The 22,146-nt window shown below is 38.2% G+C and overlaps 1 protein-coding gene across 2 annotated transcripts in view; it reads right to left on the bottom strand.

Moving 5' to 3' along the window:
* Nucleotides 1–22,146, bottom strand: part of mast4 (microtubule associated serine/threonine kinase family member 4) — a 97,862-nt gene that overhangs the window by 36,145 nt on the left and 39,571 nt on the right. For both annotated transcript variants that reach the window (XM_079484364.1, XM_079484365.1), the window contains exon 4: nt 7,628–7,659. In XM_079484364.1, the coding sequence (XP_079340490.1) occupies nt 7,628–7,659 (32 nt within the window). The remainder of the gene's footprint in view (nt 1–7,627; nt 7,660–22,146) is intronic.

The following is a 22,146-nucleotide window of genomic DNA, read 5'->3' as shown; positions in this document are numbered from 1 at the left end:
TATTACTGCATTTATTATGTATGAACGGCTATATTTACGAAAAATAGCTGTTCATAATTCCAGAACTGGCTCTTCAAATGATCTGCCCTTCTAAGGTAATTTACCCAAAGATGCAATAATGATCAATTGATTCTCTTTATAAAGGGGCAGGGATTAATCTCGTGCTGAATATATTAGCGTTTTTGACTTTCATTAATTTGACCAAATACCTTCATAAGTATGACCATTACATGACCTACAAGTAACAGCAACAAAATAAATAAAAGGAACAATGAAAGGAACAAAAGGCAATAAATAACAGAAATACAAAATAACAGAAGAAATTATGATTTGGTAAAAAAACTGGCCCGCAACCTATTTATACTTCTGGAATCTGGCCCTCAAAGAAAGGTAGTTTACACCAGCATTTCTTGCATATGCAAACAACACTGCCACTTTTATTTATTTAGTACAATTCTTAGCTGATCTTGTCATGGCACAAAGAGATTCCTTAAAACATTACTATAACAAACCAGAAATTCTGCCCTGGTCTGTACAAGGCTTTAAAACCTTTTCACTGAGGACAAGTAACTTTGAGACTGCTATTATAACTTTAAGGTATAACAAGCAATTTAACCCCAGTTCCTCTAAAGAGCTGCTAATGAACTCGTGAAGCTTAAGAAACATCCGACCTGAAACCACTTATGTCTCCTGCATAGCAACATCAGTATGTGCCAAACGGAACAAAACACGTCCACAAAGTCCTGGCAAATATGTTTAACGGTTAAGAACACTTGTTCAATTTGGAGAAAGAGAATATTAGGTAAAAACATTCTTTATGCAAATAAAATAGGACAATTGGCAACATAGTTTGTAGATATTGCATCATCATGTTACACTATTTAAAATACATAACACAAAGTTCTGGAAAATATGATAGAACATTGGTTTAGCCAAACTATAGCCAAATGAATGACTGCTTTAAAACAATAAGAAGATCATTCATAAATCTAACTTCTTATAATGTATAACAAAAGTAACTTATGTGATGTTATTTGGAAGAGAACAAACACCTCAATCGACCTCTCAAGGATGTAAGTGCACTTTGTACCCTCTAAAACTTGGGCTTGCGGACAATATTGAGAGTAATGTAAACCCAGCCGCCGTAATCCATTATTCATTACTTTTTGTCAATACAAGTGTTTTTGTATTTTTACGAAAATGGGCAGTATTTCAGAACAAGCGCAAACTGCTGAAAACAACATTGAGTGCGTTTACATGCACAGCCTTACTTGGTTATGCTTCATAAGCTGATAACGTGCAAGGTCATGTAAACAGGTAAAACGGGTTGTTTTTTCGGGGAAAGCTCATAACGGCGTAAGCAAAAACGCTCGGTAGAGGTAGTTTTTTCCCATTCCTCCAATTTTGCGTTGCATGTTAGCACCTTTACTGGTTTTCTCTCAGTTAAAGTCTCAAAAGGAATTTAACAGTAAAATCATGCATAAAAGTACGCTCTTGAATCATGCAGTTGATGAGAAGTAACTATATAACTATGTAAAGCTTTGACCGATTTCCCGCTGTGTTTTTAATTACTAGACCGACTATCGATGGTGACCTAACTGGATGTGAGAAACCTGGCAAGTCTCAAAAATTCCATGTAAACGCTGCATAGCCGATTCATTTTGTGCATGTAAACACATAAAAACATGTTTCTTTTATAAGAAGATATTTGATAGATATTTGTTTATATTGTGCATGTAAGTGCACTCAGTGAGTGAACATCGCATCAAAAGCCCAACAGGAGCAGAAAGCTGGGACATAAGGACAGAACCCAGTTTAACGCATACTTCAGCTCTGAAAAACTAGGCCAAACTCTAAAGCGCAAATGTTTACAAACTTGGTTAAGACTTGGAACAAAGATGTTAGATTTATCTAAAAAATGCCAGTTTATCATCATTCTGAGAGATTTGAACAGATTTGGAAAAATGTTCGTGTGTGTGTTTACTTGTTTTATACATTGTGGGTTCCGAATGTCCCCCCAATGATAGTAAAAGTCTCACACACTTACACTGTGGGGACCGATGGACGGTCCCCACAATTCAAATGAAATATTAAACAAACTAAATGATGTTTATTCTGAAAATGTAAAAATGCTGAAAGTTTTCTGTGATGGTTAGGTTGTGTGTGTGTGTGTGTGTATGTGTGGAAATGAAGCAATCAGTCGAGGCCACTAGGACTGCTCCATTGGGATTTAACAGGTCACGCCTCACATATTAGCTTCTATTTGCATTCATTAATTGCAGTAACCCTTTCGTTCCTGCAGTGCCATCATACACGTCACCAGCACATGCGTTCTAAGAATTTCACCAAAGAGGTTTTGCCAAGTGGCTCTCATGACATCTTGCCAAAATGTATTTTAACCAAATTATCTTTTTCTGCCCTATCATATCATATCATATCAAATTTTTATTTTTGGCCTTTCATTCAAAGTCACAGGCACTGACCTGCTTCTGTATACGCGGGTGACTCGCGACTTATTATCATTCACTAAACACATCAGGAGCTCCATACATAACCCCAACGTCAACATCCTCCCCATCCACCCCTGTTGATCATGTGACCAATGCATTGACTCGCTCTCTGAAACAAACAGACAACCGTAACAGCACATTCATCACGTCCCAGCATTGCCGTCACAACGGACAGCCCATAAATCACAAAAGCAAAAGGCCAGTAAAACTCAATGACATGTTTTTCTTCTAATTTGGTTCTGACAGGTTTTGACAACTTGGAAATCTATCATACACATCCAACAGAGAGAGCGAACGGCTACAATGAGCACGCACTGACAGATGAGAGTTGCATTCCTATTTAATTGCTTTCTCATAGAAATACAAGTTTGGAAAAGACATGTCAACATAGGATGCAAGTGCTGTGGAGTGGGAAGAAATGCAAAACGTGTGACAAACCTAAAAAAGGTCAAATCAAAATGTGCATGCTGTAAAATTGTGGTAAATTTTCATTTCAAACATTTAGGACTTTCTTCTGCGAACACAAACAAAGATATTTAGAAGAATTACTTACAGAATTAACCGAAGAAAAATTTTACCGATCGGCCCCAATTTCCTATTGTATGGACACAAAACCAATGCAAGTGAATGGGTCCCTGTTAATAATATTCTTCAAAATATCTTCTTTTGTGTTCTGCGGAAGAAAGAAAGTCATACAGGTGTGAAATGATGACAGCATTTTTATTTTTGGTTGACCCATCACTTTAATGTGACTCTTTATCTTGCATTTCTGTAGTCTATCTGCCCTAAAAACTCATCCACACCAGTTATGACCTGTTTACAGTGAACAGGTGTGGCGGCTCACAGGAGTCACGTGGTGTGCTGTGAAAGTCTGTGGGCTCTCCAGCTTTGTGTAAAGCTATCTGTGTGTTTACAGACACCAGAGAGATTGCTGAATGAAGAACATATGAAATGTATAGGGGACACAAAGGGGGAGGGTCCTGTGTGGTCACCTCTCTGTGTTTACATTTCAAAGCATGGCTACAAAATGTGTGGAAAGACTAAGGTTGACAGACAACATGATCACCCCAGATAATGTTTAAATATTGTTTTTATAAGCACCAATAAGACTGGTGCTTCTGTTTTCTGAACATGAAACTTTGGTCTGTGTGAACTTGCTGCTGATATGAATGCATTGACCTACTTTGTGGAAGTGAACTGCTCGGTGACCTATAACTTGGCGCATGTGTGCATTCTCGGTCATTTAACAGACAAGCACGACTGATGTCCTAAAAGAAGCTAAATAAATGCAGGTCTTATTTCTCCTCATCTCTGAAGTAATTGCTTGGGCAAGCACTCTGCATTCTCTGCAGTACATTTGTGGAACATAAGACGCAGATTCTTTTCTGTGCTTAGATTACAGAAATAAACCCAAGATGCGTGAACATCACACAAATGTAATTTTGACAAAATGTTCTCATTATTAGACACACTGTATGTACCAAACTCACTAAAATACATTTCAACAGCTAAATGACGAATGCTTATTATCTTGTTCAGTGAGTCAAGCCAGACTTTCCAACTCCAAAAGTTGATCATCTGGATGTTTCTATATCTACAAGTTTAGGATTGTAACCAGGGGCGGTTCTAGGGTGACTGGATACCCGGGGCTTAGCCCAGCTTTTTATTAGTTTTAAAGCGCCATTTCGAAGCAACCATGAGCCACACTCGCGCTGAGTGTTCCGACTAGTGTCTGTGCCAGGGCTCACAAATTGAATGGTTTGTTTGGGGGGGGGGGGTGTTAAAATAAAATGGGCTGCCGGGGCTGTCCAAGGCTGAAGCTGACGGTCTTGCTCTGCTCCGTGTCAGTGTGTGGCTCTTCTGGTGTTTAGAAGCGGTACTCCGTCGTGCCCAGTTATCAAGTCGTAGTTCTAACAATTTACTTTTTTTATTAGTGTATTCATTTACATTGATAAATCGTGGAAAATGGATCTATACGCAACAGTTACCAAATGTACAAGTGGCACATTTGTAATCCATCTCTACGTACATAAGTTGCGCACTGCCTCTTCATTGAAGTGAAGTCTTGGCCATCGTACATCGGGAGTAGACTTTGAACTTGAGCTTGCACATGCATAAATACGCTTCCGATGCGCATACCTGCGAGTTGTAGACACGGTCCTGTGCTTTTCATCCGGTGCACACTGCCGTTTTGAAATGAGCAATTCTAGAGGTCAATTTTGATTACATCATTGCATATTTCTTGCATATTTTGCATATCTTTGTAAAGCTAATAAATTGTACTGAACTGAAGCAGACTGCACGAAAGACACTGAAAATGAGAGTCTAATAGAAATGCTTAATATCAACCTTAAGGAGTTGTAACAACTTTGTCAAAGACATAAATACATAAAATTCAGTGGTGTTAATAAATGAACATTAAAGACGGATGGGTCACAAGCAGGCTTTGAAGAACAAAATGGGACATTGTTCCCCAGTAGAGCTTTATATGACTAGCCAAACCATCACATTATTTAACAAGCGAGCTCTTACTTTCTGCTGCCAACGTTGAATTACATTCACTGAAACGCGCCTCCATTTCCCCAAGAACATGATCCAAAGCACTGACAGACCACCTGTATCTCCACTTTACCAATATGCACACAAATATTTCACTATCCGCGTAATGGTTAACAAGATAGGCTAAACACACCAGTTTCTTTTTAGGCAATACATACAGAAATGTTGCTGTGTACTCAAGTAGCCATTTAGCTTTTACTGCGCAAGACACTGTTGTCAGTGGAGTCTGTCGACAAATAAATAAAACATACTAGGGCACTTGTCATGCATCTACATTTAAAATTTAAACTAAGTGATTCACAGGGCATGGTAATAAAGACGTTCAGGGCTTTACTGAAAACAATCAGGGTGTCAGCCTATGGAAGACGAAACCTGCAAAAACGATAAATAAATAAATCCAGGTATAAACTCATAAATGTGTGTATAAATTCTTATATTGCTATTAAAATACGTAAACAAATTATTAAATGTGTTAGAAGCTAAACCCAAAGTTAATCGATATTTCTCTCTTTATGTGGTTCCGTATTTATTTTTCCTCAACGCAACATGCTAATGAGAGGACGTTGATCATCTTGCCTGCGCATGCGCATTAAGTTCAGGCTAGATGTTGCCAGAAAGCATGAAGTCTAACGCATAGAATTGTTCTGAATACACGTCAGGATGATCTAGACAGACAACCCAAGCTTACGACATACAGACAAACGGACACCCAGACACACACAATGACACCTGCATGTCTTATGAGTGGAGCAACCTGTTCTAGCTACTGTTCTTTTCTAAAGCCATGTCAAACGTACCTGTTCATGTAAACATGCATTTACTCAAAAGAAAGCTTACGCATTAATCGAACCCGAGTTAATGCTCATGCGCAGTCAAACAAGCAAGACTCGCCTACTGTTGCACGATCAACACCCTCTTAGCCTGTTGCTATAAGGAAAAATAAATAAACCATTAAGGGAAAGTGGATATCATGAGTTTAGCATTTTGTTAAATATTTTTTCATTTCGCCGACCATTTATTTTATATATTTACATTATTTGTTTATCTCACCAAACATTAAATATTTTTATATTCATTTTAATCGCAATAATGTGTATTTAATTCCACATTTATTTATTAACTGTTTTTGCAGGTTTCGTCCTCCATATCAGGCGCTGTAGCCCACCCCTAGCGCTGCCCCTGATTCTGATATCTTATTTAAAGTGATAGTTCACCCGAAAATTCTGCCATAATTTACTCACTCTCAAGTTGTTTCAAACCTGTATAAATAACTTCGTTCTGCTGAAGACAAAGGAAGATATTTGGAAGAATGTTAGCAATTTTCAGTTCTGTGACATTATTGACGACCATAGTAGGAAACATTTAAACGGTAGTCAAAGGTGACCCAGAACTTATTATTTTCCGAAATTCTTCGAAATCTGGATGATGTCCCAGAACTGAAAATTGCTAATATTCTCCCAAATATATTTTGTTGTGTTCAACCGAAAACTAAATCTATACAGGTTTGGAACAACTTGAGAGTGAGTCATTGATGACATAGTTTTCATTTTAGGGTGAGAGGATCAATTGCTGTTTCAATAACAAAATCTCTTGTCGTTCGCTTGTGTTGTCAGGTTATGAGCTGATTTACAGTAGAATGTACAGGTACATGTGTAACCGGTACAGAAAGTGTACTGATAAATATTTGTATTATTAATTAGAATTCTCACAAAATTGTTCATTTACATACACCTGATGACTGCCTAAGTGAAGTGAGTGCCTTTCCCCTTTAATTGATGTGACGTCGTGAGTCCATATAATTTCCTGTTCTGTCCCCTCCTCTTCCTCTTTGCATTGGTTATTCAGTGCAGAGAGTAACCGAGGGCAACTCTCACTAAGAGGCTGATTATATTTGTTTGAGTACATCAGGGAATAAAAGATCAGCGAAACTGCGAATGCTGTCCTGTTCTTCTAAATACCCAACGCAGACAACAGACCCGTTACACATGGAAATGCAGTAAATGATGTAGTATAAGGAACTACACCAGGCCGACTGATTGACTTTGAGCATGAATATGTTTTTTCTATTTACTACACTTTTTATAAACTATTTTCAAACCACTAGAAAAAATGCAAGTAATGTTACATTTGAATGCGTGCAGATCTTTTAATGTGCACGTGCGAGGGCTGTGTTGGATTTGTTTGCTCATCAAATTCTAAAGAGAACCAAGACTTGGGAGGTAATTGGGAATGTTATTTACATAAAACCGCTGCATCAAAATGGGCTAACTAGGTAGATATTTGTTTTGAAAATCTTCAAAGCAAGAATTTAAACAGCGAAAAATTATTTCAGCCCAGTTGACGTGCATTTTCAAATGAGGACAAGCTGTTCGCACTCCTCGTAATTCTAAAGCTACCAACAGAAGCTGTGTGAATCCACTGCACTCAAGATAAATGTCAGTCTGAGTTCAACTTTATTTGGCAGACTGAAGTCCGTAGTTGATCATATTTCTTCTGATGGTGTGGGTTTACGTGTAAGCCCTATTGTGCGACTAGACATTTGAAGTAAGTTTACTTACAAACTTCCTCTTCGGGGAAGGCTGAGCTCCTTCTGTAAGAGAACACAGAAAAAAATAGATTTAGCTCAATTTATATGACCACAACACATACAACACTTTTCATGTTAAAAATTCAGTTGAGGTAAACAACCAAGTGAATTTGAATGATCAACTCTCAATTTATTGGAGATGGTCCCATTCATTTCTCATTCAATGTAGCACTGTGGGTGTGTAGCTTTTTTTTAAAACAGCCAACCTCATGCTCAACCAAATGCATTTTGGGGCAGGATCACATGTTTATCCAAACAATGGAAGCAATTGGGAATAAGGGGCCATAAATCATGTTTAGATAAATAGCCATTATTTTCAATTCTGTATGATGCCGTGTACAGTACGGTTCAGAAATCACACACCTCACTTTATGACGTTGTTGTTTATAAACATTATCATGAAGGACTTAGTCTGTCAGCATGATGTTTCATTTGAAAATAAATGGGTAGGCACATAAATCACTCTCAATTAGACAGGCCGACACATGGACATCCTTCCATAATGCTTGTGCATCCTCTGAGCCTATTAATAACAGACATATTTGCCTAGTCATTCATAGTCACTGCATGCCAACAGGTGACCTATATTTCAATGGCAAATGCACGTGCCAATGGTGACCCAGTTTCACAGCTCTGCAGATGATTCTTTTCAGTCTTAAAGTCAACAGGAACTTTTCAGCTTCCATTCATAAATCCCTATAGCGTCTGTAGGGGTACAAAAATCTATGAGTGTTTTCTGAGCAAAACAGTTTGTTTGGTCACCCAACAATTCAAGAGCCCATTAACAGATAATCATAACAAATGCAGTACCAATTTAAGATTATAGACACATTATAGATTTTACTGTTGGGTACATCTACAGTATATCTCCAACCTGATTTGTCAACAAATATTTTATTTTGCTAGTAATAAAGAGTGGCATCGATATTATACATTAGATTCTCAATTGAGAATCTGCCAATTATGCAGGTATGTCTCTATAGGGGCTCATCGACCTGCTCATGAGAATATGCAGTGACCAATAGACACCAGCAGAGGGCATGTGATCCATTTAATGAATGTCATTGAGACCTTTTATTCTATTGAGAAAATACAGCTTAGTTTCAACTGGTCTGAAGAATTAGATGAATTGATAAAGATCAAAGAGAACAACTGATGCTACAATATTTATAAAAAAGAAACAAGTTTAGCAGCTACTCTCCATTGAAAGAGTTGGCTCCTATAAATATTTAGGCATATGGATGGACGTGAAATTTGCGTATAATGTCGACAGTGCTAATTTGTGGAGAAAAATCTAACTAAAACTGAGGTTTCTTTATAGGTTGAAAAGCTGCTTTAAATATGAAATTAATCGAGTACACTTTTGTCTATAATTGACATTGTTTATATGCATGCAGCCTCTTCTGTATTGAAGGGGTCATATGGTGCAAATATGTGTTTTTTTGTCTTCGGTGTGTTATAAGTTGCCAATGCATGTATTACACACGTAAAATTGCACAAATGTAAGTATCCGAACAAAAGATGCATTCCATCTAAAAGCGAATGCTCACCCAGACCTGCCTGAAACCCCTCGTGTAACCACACCCCCACAAATCTACTTCAGTTCGTGGTATGATTTGAACGCATGCAGTATACGACCAATCACTACGCACTGGTTAACTGGCCAATCACAGCACACTTCCCTTTCAGAGCGATGAGCTTTGTGAAAAAGAGGAGATACAAACATGCACGATACGTGGAAAACATAGCGTTTTGGACCTTAAATCGTGTATACACATCTAAAACAAACGATAATATTCGTTTAAGCCGTGTCATGTGACCCCTTTAAGGAAGTTGGATATCGTCTACCAAGCGGCATTACGTTTTGTGTGTGGTGCAGATTCACAAACTCATTGTATATTATATGAATCTGTTTCATGTTCACCTTTACATTTTAGGATAGTTTATTATTCATATACAGTATATATATTTATTGCTAGGGCAGTATATATTTTTAATCTTTTAACCTTGTATTCAAATAGTTATACCACCAGATCTCAATCGTATTTACACTTAAAAGTTAAATGTGCTTTTTCATTCTATGCCCCTTGTGCCGTTATGCACCGTTATGCACTTTTAAATGCATTCTGTTTTAAAAGATACATGTAAGTGTTTTCTTGATTTACATGTTCGTTTTTGGTCCTTTGTTTTGTGTGAAACTTTGTGTGCCGCTGTCTTGACCAGGTCTCCCTTGAAGAAGAGACTGCGAATTCTCAATGGGATTTTTATCCTGGTTAAATAAATAAAAAATAGCTAAACTCCGATCGGAGCAGTTTAGAGCGGAAACTATATTAACTGGTGGACAAACCATTTACTTTATTGTCATCATCACTAACTAACCATGTATGTGTCTTATATTGAAAAGCAAGGTCCATGCGTTACAGCACGGCTTCACATGATGGCCAACAAAATACCTCAGTCACGGTAAAATCTCCGTGCCGAATGGCCTCCCATGGCTTATTGTTTCATCTCCACACCATCTGGCTATTATAGTTGTAACTGTTTGAATGTGTCAGCTCTCTCCACTGAGCTAAGCGTAATTGTGTGCCCCCACCTGCTGATTCCCATTAATCAAGTGAAGAAAATCCCATTCCTGCACAGGCTCAGGGTGAAGCTGAATACTTGAAACTTTGCTTTAGTAAAATAGATTCCAAGTAAAAGAATTAGGGCTGATCCACATTAGGCGTTTTTTGCACGCGCAAGTTTGTTATTTTAAATGTTATTTTAGGGAGCGACGTGGTTGCACGTTGGCGCCGCATCGAGATTGAAATAGTTCAACTTTTGACCCGTGCGGTTTTAGATGTGTGAATCACCCCTTAAAGACCTCTTAAGAAGACGTAAACAATGCTGGTCCCAGTTCTTCCCGTTTCATTTTATAACAAATGCTCAAAAACAGAACATTTGAGAACAGGAATAACTTATTTAAGTGGCAGAAAATAAAAACAAAATGTAGGTAATCGTTTACATATTTAGAAGCATTTTAGTACATTTTCAAAATATTCTTCTCACGCCATTTTGTTTTAAGAGTTTTCAAGTGTTCAGCTTAAGACGCATATAAATGCATTTATGTGTCCAGACTTCAAGAGTTAAAGTCCAAAATGTCATGACATTTCTCACAGCATCCAGATCTGAACTCTGCATCCTCTGATCCTCTGTATGGTGCTGCTACACCCTGAGATACTGAAGCCTCGCGCTATTCAAAAATAATGAATGAAAGAGAACGCTGGAGCTGCTGGGGCGCACAGCGGGGAACAAGCAGTGAAATGGCGAGACGCTGGCAGGGTATACCATGAATTCAGCACTGGGCAGGCTCACCCACGGTTGAACATGAATATATGCATTACTATTCACCAGGAGCGCCCGTGGAAAGGTTGCACTATTTCCATCACGTTTTAATGGAATGTCAAAGAAAATTGGGCAGAAGGGGGCTTGTTAGAGGGAGTTAAAGAGGGTCAAACTATAACGCTGTAAGGATTTAAAAAAGATCCACAAGACTGCATTTTGTTTTATCAAGAAAGTTTAATAAATAGTGCAGCTGAAATTTCGCATTTGGAAATGTCAAATAGCAGAAAAAAACAAGATTTACATTTATTCAACAAAGCAAATCTACAGAAATTATGCATTGATCTCTATTTCTGTAATTCATTCATGTACAAATGTGTAAATTGCTGTACAAATTTGCCGCAAGTTTCATTGCCATTTGGAGTTTTCTCCGAGAAACTCATCTTTGCGAGTCTCACAGAGTCCGTTCTACCACACGGTCAGTCCATCTCACTTATCCAGCTCAGTGAATGATGGAACACATCAACATTGTGCAGCGATCGGTCCCACCCCGCTGAGAGAAAGGTCAGACACCGTGAAGAGGTGAATGTCATAGGGACAGGAAACTTGTTATCGTCGGCCACACAGAAGTGTCCGAGGTCTGATTAGTTTCAGAATCAGAACACGCAAAGACTGCTCACGAAAGACAAGCTCCAATCGGATTGGCTGGCTGAATGCATCTTCTAAGAGACAGGGTGCAAAGATGCTACAGTTCTAGGAAACACACATGCCGTGTATTATATGGTTCAATGCTAAAATGAATATTGAAGAAATGCATTCAAAGCATTTCTAAAGCATGCCAGGAAGGCACCACAAGATGCTGGGTGATAAAATGTGAAACGTTCAACACAACATAACTCCCCAAAGTTACATCTGTGTAATTTCAAAGTTCTGATAATTTTATTAATAAAAAATAAAAAGGGATAGAATTAGTAAGCGACCATTAATCTTTTAACAATAATGTGTGGGTATAATATACATTATATAATTACACTCCTATATAAAGGCCTTTGAACTATTCTGTCAGACAGCGCACCAGTATTAACTTCTCTTTCGTGCTTGAATGAACCAAAACACACCAGATTACGCCAGAAAGCACATTTTGTCTAGTTTTTTTTCGCAAGCACGGTCTCCAAAGAGTTAAATCAAATCTTAAAGGAATACAAACAGTAGTGAAAATGGGAAGCGCATTAGACCTGCTTAAAGCGGCCGATCTTAAAGGGGATGCAGATTTTGAAAATTCTCTGTCTTTTATCTATGAATAAAATAAAATCTAAGATGATCAAGGTCATGGTGCTTCAAACATGATTTACCAGGTATTGACAGACAGTCAACTTCAAACCATCGCTGGGCTTTTGAAGATGTCCACTTGAATAAATTCTATATGTTGCCCCAATTGAAATGTACTTAATCTTCCGCAAGAGCAGAACACTAGAAACATATCCTGCACACAAAACACTCACACACACCGCTGTCCTAAAAGTTTCGGCCATTTTGCATCGGTTGACCACGGCACTTCCCGTGTACCAGCTGCAACATAACAGCTATACTGATACGGTTTTAAAGACCTAACCATGGTGGTGAATAAATAATTCTCTTTGAATTTACAGCAATTCTGCACCATCTCAAGATCAAAAGTGTGTCAGCCCCTGGAATATAAAATGCTGACTTGTAAGTTGGTAAGGGCTTCCCCTCTCATTCAACATTGGCTTTTTGAGTTTCTAATACGGAGTAAAAGCAGAAGGCTGAACAAATCAGCCATCTGTTATTTTCCCCCAGGACAGTGTTGCTGAGCCGCTGGTCAAGAGGAGCAATGTTTACATTAAGATGTCTGATAAGATGAATGCTTTTTACTGCACAGACAAAGCAAATGGGCGACTCATTCTATACAGCAAGGGTAATCTGCAACATTTCTTGCTTTGGAGCTCAGAGATTTTCCCAAATAAAACTATTATATAGAATGAAAGCAGATGGCGATTTACATCCGGATGGTGTATTTTCAATACATATGCATTGAACTTTACTAAAATGCAAAGTTTGAAAGCCTGTACATTTTTTTAACAATCGTAGTTATCATTTTAATGGAACACAAGTGTGACGGAGCTTTTGCCGTGAAAACTGGGGCTTGACTGCATTTTCATTTTTGGAGAAAAGAGCAATAGGAAGAGTAAATTCATTCTTTTGTCTACACTCTTAAAAATAAAGGTGCTTCACGATGCCATAGAAGAACCCATTTTGTCTACATGGTTCCATAAAGAACCCTTAACATTTGATTCAAATTAAATAAGGTAAGAAAGAGATGGTTCTTTAAAGAACCTTTCAATTAATGGTTCTTTGTGGAATCAAAAATGGTTCTTCTATGGCATCGCAGTAAAGAACCGTAGAAAAGCCTTTATTTTTAAGTGTACCAAGGAGTATGTTTTTTTCAACACTCACATGTACATTTAGTTAATTCATTCCAATAAATAAATGTTGCAGTCACTCATAAAACCTGATTCAAGCGCATAACATATGTAACTAAGTCACACAGTCTTACATTTTATTTGATACCACGATAACCAGGATGTGAATGAATTCATCGGAATAGTAAACTTTTTATCACATTCTCTCTTTATTAATAAGTTACAACAGCATTTAGCAGATGCTCGTGACATTGATGAACTTGAAGATACACTGCAGGTCCCAAAAATGTCTCTAATATTTCGTAGGACCTCCTTTAGATTTGATTACGGCACGCACTCGCTGTGGCATGGCATCGCTTCGATAAGCTTCTGCGATGTCCGGAATGTCCATTCTTCACGTCCATAGTTGCATACATTTTTCGCCAAGATCTTGTATTGATGGTGGGAGAGACAGACCGATGCGCAAAAAAGTCTTGTCCAGCACAAACCCAAAAGGTTCTCAATGGGGTTAAGGTGTGGCCAATCCATGTGTGAAAATGATGTCTCGTGCTCCCTGAACCACTCTTTCACAATTTGAGCCTGATGAATCCTGGCATTGTCATCTTGGAATATGCCCGTGCCATCAGGGAAGATAGGAAAAACCTGGTTATTCAGTATATTCAGGTAGTCAGCTGACCTCATTCTTTGGGTACATAAAGATAACCTACACCTCCAATCCAATGGGAGGCTCTTACCTATTTGCAACATTTGCATTCTGTATTGTGGCTGGTCTTCATTCGTCAATTTAATTCCACGCTGAAGTTTGATTTATATTTGCTTTATATTTACACAGAATCAAAAACCAAAAAGCTTACCTACAATTGTAACTATATTTTACATTAGGGGGATTGAAAATCAATTTATTTTTCTTATTTCCTTAGGTGATGCTACTGGCACATAGAAGGTGCATAAAATAGCTTTAAAGGAACTGAATACTGAACAGCATTCCTATACCCCTGAAAAACTCTTATACACAAGCTGTGTACAGTCATTTTTGATCCTGTGATATTGAAGAAGACTGCATTCAGGCGGAGAGTGTATTAGATAACACATCAGGTCTGGGGCCAGTGGGCAGGTTGCAGGTGCCGGGCAGAGGTTTGGGATGTGCTATGGAGGTCAATCCAGGTAATAATGTGGTCATGACACTCAAAGATCACACCAGGCCACAGAACTGTGTTTTCATTATTGGTAAAGGTCAGCTGAATTGAAAAGATCTCTCGACATAATGTGTTAAATTACCAATTTTTTCCTTCTTTGAGCATACTTATGAAAATAATTATAAGGTATAACAGTGACAAAGGTCTAAGTGTCTATAAGGCTATGGAGAAGAGTTCAATTACCAGCAGCAGATAAAAGCGCATAAACAAGCAACAAAACAAACAAAAGTGGGTGTGAAAGTAACAACTATGCCTAGAGCTGGAGTCTTTTCATTAATGTTTCAGTGGCCCGCGTTTAGAAAGTCGATATTAACAATACAGTTCTGCCTTCCACTTCTGAACTGCTTATTGACGTTACAGCGACACTCAACGTTTTATGGTTTAGAAAGAAAGTGATTAAAATAAAATCAAAGCCGTAAAAGCTGTAATCGATTTCCTATACCTGCAAGAATAACGTTCAATACACTTCAACCCCTTTCAGACTCACAGCGATTCTGGAAGAACAGTTACCCAACATTGCGTGATTTCATTAATTCCCATCGCTAGAGATTTCCTGTTTCCTGTACACATCCCAGACTGTCCCGTAAGGACTAAAATAAAATCCCAATGTGACGTCTAATGCACACGTTTCTGGGAACAAGGGAAGTGTTTGCTCGTTTCTGAATGACATTAAAAAGCGGTCAGTCCTCAATTCTCTACATCATTCAGTTCAAGCTTTTCATGATGTATTGGTTATAAAACCAATAAAACCAAAATGTAAATGAGATGTTTCCATGAGGTTTGCTTGTTCATTTTGTCTTTGTGGGGCAGCAAAAAACATATGTTTTGATGTGGATCTTATAAAGCTTGATGAACTTTTTTCTGACTTTTCCTGGCAAAAAAACATTACACATTTCAAAAGTCCAGCTCCATTTACTGTATGTCAGACCCATCTCTGCAATATCCCCACTGCAATGGATGCTCCCCATTGAAATCTCTCTAAAGAGTGTAACTTTACCTTCTGTAACAATTTGTTTTGCCAATTTGGGATTCTCCTGCAGTCTACAGTAAGTGGCACATTTGAAGAAGTGTGTATTTACTGGCCAAGAAACGGGCTCCCACTGCTAGATTAACGCAGTGTTAACCAAGCAGATAGGCGGCATACGGCACAGCGCATACAAATTTGTTTTAGATGTGCTGATATCTTCCAGAGGAGTTGAACACACGCTGTGCTGGACTGGTGGGCTTTTGATGTTGGCATGAATACAGTAGGGAACTCACACTATACCTTGCATCAGAACACATATTGTTGTTGCAACATTCACATTTTTTGTTTGTTTTTGATTTGCACTGGTCACATTTTTTAACTGAACATTACAATACAGCTCTCAAACAGATTTACAGTAATGTCATGTTTTTGCAACTAGTAGTTTTCCCAAATAGCGGATTTCGTCCATTTGGTTTGCAGTTAGAAAGTAGAGTGTAATTTTACCTCAAATAACTCTTCATTTAAGATATCTGTTATATGAAAAGAATCATTTTCCCCGGGTTCATATAATTGGTTAATTCAATTTTGCATTGATGGGATGCTGCGCAAATGAACAGATTAATATTTGAAATGTGTGAAACAAGGAGCCACAGTAGACATACAGCTTACCCTTTACATGCCGCGAATGGTAGCTTAACACCCACATGCTAAAACAAACTTGTGTGAAATTGTCTGGACTCTATCGACAGGGCTTTAATAAATATAAACAGACCATTCCGCATTGGTATTAAATTGTTATGATTGAACGAAGCTCCGTTGCTAACGCCTTGCGGAATGCTCGGCTGTTCAGCTGCACATTTCCACACTGCAGGTACACATGCGCAGAGGGCCAAGGTTCCCGCGGTGTATGTAGATAGAAAAAACTCATTCTAAAATAATAAAAGCATAACGCTTCAATATTAAATTGCATTTCTGTCAATTGATCCTCTAAAAAAAAACACACATTGGACCTTGTTATGGATGGGAAAAAAAGGACACGTTTTTGAGGGACAATATGTTACTGCAAATTGAAATGTACGAACCAGAAGCAATAACATCCAACACATGGAGAAGGATGGATCTTTCAAGAACATAAAAGTTATTATTATAATTTTCATGTGCCCATTTATGAGGAAAATGGACCGTTATGGACGTGACAATTCACTAACATGACAAGGGAAACTTCTAAAAAGTAAAATGTTAAAAATTTTTTTTAAAGAATGGCTTTATATGGTTATTTAAAATACCAAATATTGACATCCGACCTATCAGCAGGATAAAATGATCGATTTTTGCATGGAATTGCACTTTAGAGTTTTTGGTTTGTATTCATAGTTAATAGCTATAATCTCTACACATTAAACTGAAATATGTTGCTGCTCCACATTTATTGAAGTCCTGTGCAGGTTTGTAAATGAGCTGTTAATGGTTTTGCTCGCTCATTTAATGATAAACAATTATCCGTAGCTTAACTGGTCTCCAAAATCATGGGTTCAAATCCCAGTAATGGACTTTCATATAAAATGCATAAATGCTTTGTACAAAAGCATCTGTCCAATACATAAGTGTAAATGTGGCTGCGGGACTACAGCGTGTATTGAACATAGACGCCTACCGATGCTCTAGTCTAGAAACCCAACATGGTTAAACAAACGTAATACATTTGAAAGGGATGCATGTTAACTTTGGCATCTCTTCTATGTTCTCCAAAGTTCATGATGATGGATGCGTAACGGCACGGCCTTCTGTTCAGCGTGTGAAAAATGAACAGCTAGACATGTTAAGAATGCGCCGCATTATTGCTCTTAGTGTGGAAAATGAGAATTGACTGATGTGTCCATAAAGGCTCAAACATCTTTCATTAGACATTATCAATCATGCTTATTGAATTCTGATCTATCGCCATACATCATGCGCAGCATCACTGTCAGCTTCAGGGAACGCGGCTGTTAGATTAGATTATTCACTGTACACATAAATCAAATATAAAAGCCACAAAACAACAAACATGAAATACATTTAGCGTAGGATATTAACTGATTTTGAATAAATGCTTTTTAATTGCATAAAACTGATTGCCATTCATTGAAGGCCACAAATATTCATGTATACATTAGGATTGCCAAATAATTACCTCGAAAAAAAAAGGCAATTACATGTGCACATCTCATTAAAAGCGAAATCCTATGTTTTTCATAACGCAAACCTGAAGCGGGTGCAACTAAACAAATGCATAGAGAGGCGACCCCATGAGAGTTATGAGTGCACACATTCACTGCAACTGTAATTACAAAGCTAATACAGCACCACTACTGTCTATTCATTCTAATTACCTGCCAGTATCTTCTGCCCATTTCAATATGTTCTGCTGACAATAATATCCCCTGCAGAACAAGCCAGGCCTACAGGATATGGCCTGAGAGACCCATGTTTATATGCGAGACGATACGTTTTAGTCTCTTTGGAATGCATTACTGAACCTAATGTCGTAAAAAGAGGTAAATTCTGGAGGTAATAAGCAAATATTGTGTTTGCAAATAAAAATGCTTTCATAAACGCATGCTGACTGCTGTGACCATTTGTCCTACTCATAAATGTCTGCTCACTCCAAGAACAATAACTATAAAGATAAAGTTGTTCTTAATGTAAGAGAACGAGAAAAATCCACATCGCATCTATAATGATAACAATATAACTTTCAGTGATGTATTAATATGCATCAATTTTTCATTCCAATTTACATCTAAATCCAATCTGCCCCAAGCCCACATCAAATAAAACATAAACCAACCTACAGAAAAAATACACACATGAGTGCATTTCTTAAATGTGCTGTGTGTAATATTTAGGAGGATCCACTGACGGAAATCCAATATAGTGTACATAACAATGTCTTCAGGGGTGTATAAGATCCTACATAATGAAGAGTTTTGTCCTTGTTATCTTCGAATGAGCTATTTCTCTCTGCATACACCGCAGGTTTCTACAGTAGCTCTAAATGGACAAACTGCTACAGAGCACGTTTCGCGTTTCGCGTTTCGATAATACGTCTCCTTCTGCAAAGAAGCGAAAACACTACGACATCTTTTTCCAGTGAGAGCTGCCGTAGTGCTTCGAAAGGTTGGTTGCAGTTTGCAACCTCACCGCTAGATGCCACTTTAATCTTCACATTCGTCATTACAAAAATAGGTATTTACATTTTTATTATTATTCTGTCAACATTTATTCAGCCTGACAATTCGAGAGAAGTTTGACTGGTTTTGTGTTCATATAATGGAAGTCAATGGGGGCCGGCCAGTGTTGTTTGGTTGCCAGCGTTCTTCAAAATATCTTCTCTTGTGTTCTGCAGAAGAAAGTCATACAGGTTTGGAATGACATGAGGGCGAGTATGATGAAATCTTTAACTTTTGGGGTGAACTGTTGCTATAGATTGATGCATTGCTTTAAACTGTGCTTCGCTTGCTGAGATATTCACTGCAAATATTTGCATTTGGTGTAAATAGTCTTTTAGGTTTAATCTTCGACGTAATTCTATTTAACAGCAAGCTTCCAAACACAACTGAGCAAGTCTGTTCGGTGGGTCTCAAAACAATTGCCCTGCGTGCTGCAGGTACCTTCATTTCATCGACATAAATCAGCAAATTGACTTAACCTTATCACCCACATCAACCTGTCTCAATGTAGCCATGTAACACACTCACTTTCTGTGATGTACTGCCAATAAACACATTAACTCAACGAGTTCCGGAAGTTCCCTCACATCACAAAAAAACAACCTTCCAGTCAACACGTAGTACCTTGGATTTAGAAGACTGTAGCCCAGGGCTATACAGAGAGTGTAAGATAGCGCATTTCCATGCATTTGACTGGCAAATGGAAAGAGTGTCCTATACGAAATCATACAGAACTGTGAATCTTGTCCTCAGGCAAGCCATCATCTTTCTGCAGTCAGCAGAGATCACAAAGTGTCCCTTTACTCGACTACACAAAGAGGAGGATACACGAGTCTCTTAAAAGGAAATAAACACAGAGAACACTTAAATTATCAGGCGATGAGAACACTTTATTTAGACCTGATAACCCACAAAGCAATTTTGTCATTTGGGGATAGCTCATCCAAAAATGAAACTATTGACCTTCTTGCGGTGTAGACAAAATATTTATAGAAATGTCTCCATGGTGTTTATACAATTGAAGTCAATGTGGTTCAAAGTTGTTTGGTTACCAACGTTCTTCAAAATATCTTCTATTGTGTTCCTCAGACAAAGTGAATGATGAATACGTTTTTAATTCAGGGTGAACTATCCCTTTAAGATCACCAATGTCTAGAGTAATAAAATTCCCATTTGCTTTTACATTACTACAGTCAAACACGTGTCTAACTTTGCATTGACACTTTTATCACTTTTACACATGCACAAATCCAGCCATGTGTTCACACTATAAAGATTGTATTAAAATCATTTACAACAAAAATCCAGAATTATTCAAAAGGTAAAACCTTTCAATAGCGTTCATTTTACAATTCATCCATCATCTACAATACATCAGTATGACAATTACATCCTAAAGTGAACACCAAAGTGACATTTTTTTAATTCACATTTTTCACAAACAGACTAATATGCATCAGTTTTACAAACTGGATGTGTGTAGATGCGTTGATGTTAAGAACGTTATTTACCATAATCTAATACACTCTCTCAAAGTTAAGATCTGTGCAGGGATTTTGCAGTTGAAATGAATGATTTGAATAGATCATTGTTTTAAAGTAAATACCTACTTCAGTGTCACCCATTCAGATCTTAAAATCCCAACTTAAGTCTTTATAAACTGTGACAAACCAGCAGCTACTGTATATTGCAGATAAATACATTAATATAAAGTGCTCTGACAGAATTTTTTTTTCAGGTTTTGTCAATAATGAACTCAACAGTCTAGAGCAAAGACGTTACTTTGTTAAAAAAATAACTTTTTTGTTCCGTTTTATCACATTTGAAAAGTTGTTTTGCATGAATTCAAAAAGGTAAAAGCACTTTGCAGACAATCATGTCAGAAATCAATACTATTTTTGCACTTAACAGGTCTTCTTAGTGGCACCTAAAATATCCTAATGGTGCACTTGGAGTTGAAATGTCTGCGCATGCAGAGGCACGGACTCTATTTTGTTATTCAACTCACACATCAAGTGTTCCTGCAAAAGCAACAAAACTCCCGATGAAGCAAACAGCCCGCGTGCCGTCGGTCTACATTCCCTACCTGTAGCCCGCGTCTCCTTAGAATGCTGGACTCATCCATGCCGGAGAGGCAGAGCACACGCTCTATAACGGTGTGCACGTCTCTTGTCGCTACTTATCCATACTGCACTGCACTGCCTCCTCCAGCGTACCGGCGATCCTGCAGGCATGCTCCATCCGTTCCGAGCGGCTGCTAAAGACTTACATCAGAACTTATCTGATTGGAAGGGGCCGGTCAGCTGACGTGTCACAGTTTCTCTCTTTGAACTTCAGGACAATGTGTGAGCATGTACGCGTTTGAAGCAGGGAGTCGATGCGAGCGTGTGAAAGAGAGGGAGATTGTGAATGCATCCTTTATAATAGAGTGAGCCAGAGAAAGAGAGGGAGATGCAGGAGGGGCGAGTGAAGAGGTGGAGGTAAAGACAAGCAGCTGAAATTCAGTGTAAAAAAAATCTAACGGGGACCAAAGATTCCTTCACCGCAAGCAAGCACGTTCTTTGGTGCCCAGAGTGACCGCATACAGGGAGAGAAGAGGCAGGAAATCCTGTCATGTATTGTTTTGCCAAAACTAAACAATGCAGCTGGCATCCTGTGTGTGCGGCCACCTTTGGTCAATAGCATTGGTGATGTGATAGTGAGGATTATCTATTTGTTTTCACTGGAGGTGCTGATAAGGAGAGTGGTTTGAAGGTCAGAAGCCTGGGTGGACAGCGTTCACGGCCACGGTGAATTGGGTCTGTTTTCGGGCAGAAATAGGATGAAGGGACTGCACAATTAGAGGATGAGAGCTCAGGAGCACATAGCACTTCCTGTAACCGCTTGCTTGAACGCACTTCCTTCGTTTTGTGACAAACCACAGCTGATGGGAATAAGGAATGAGGTTTCCATAACCACCACGTTTTGTGTTGGACAAAACACCAGGCAATAGACCGCAAAAGCCATTACATCCCAATTTGTTAATTATTATTGGAAGTTAATTATTGAATCATAATCTAAGAGTGAGTTCCTTCAGCAAACATGGTATCGACTTTAAAGATATTTTGAAGAATGTTGTAAACCGGCACCCATTCACTTGCATTGGTTTTGTGTCTACATGTATATACAATGACTTTAAATTGACCATTTGTTGTCAATAAGTGTTCAGACATTCCTCTCAGGGTTGCGTTTACACGGTTTACCATGTTTTATAAGCTGTAAACTTTTTATGCATCTTTGCTGTTCGTTTACATGACAACAACGTATTGAGGGTCTAAAAACGCATACTTTTGAAAAGGGGTTTTAAAGAATAC

This window comes from Barbatula barbatula (assembly GCF_947034865.1).
Source record: "Barbatula barbatula genome assembly, chromosome: 2".
NCBI lineage: Eukaryota > Metazoa > Chordata > Actinopteri > Cypriniformes > Nemacheilidae > Barbatula > Barbatula barbatula.
This window is presented reverse-complemented; position numbering and strand designations above follow the sequence as displayed.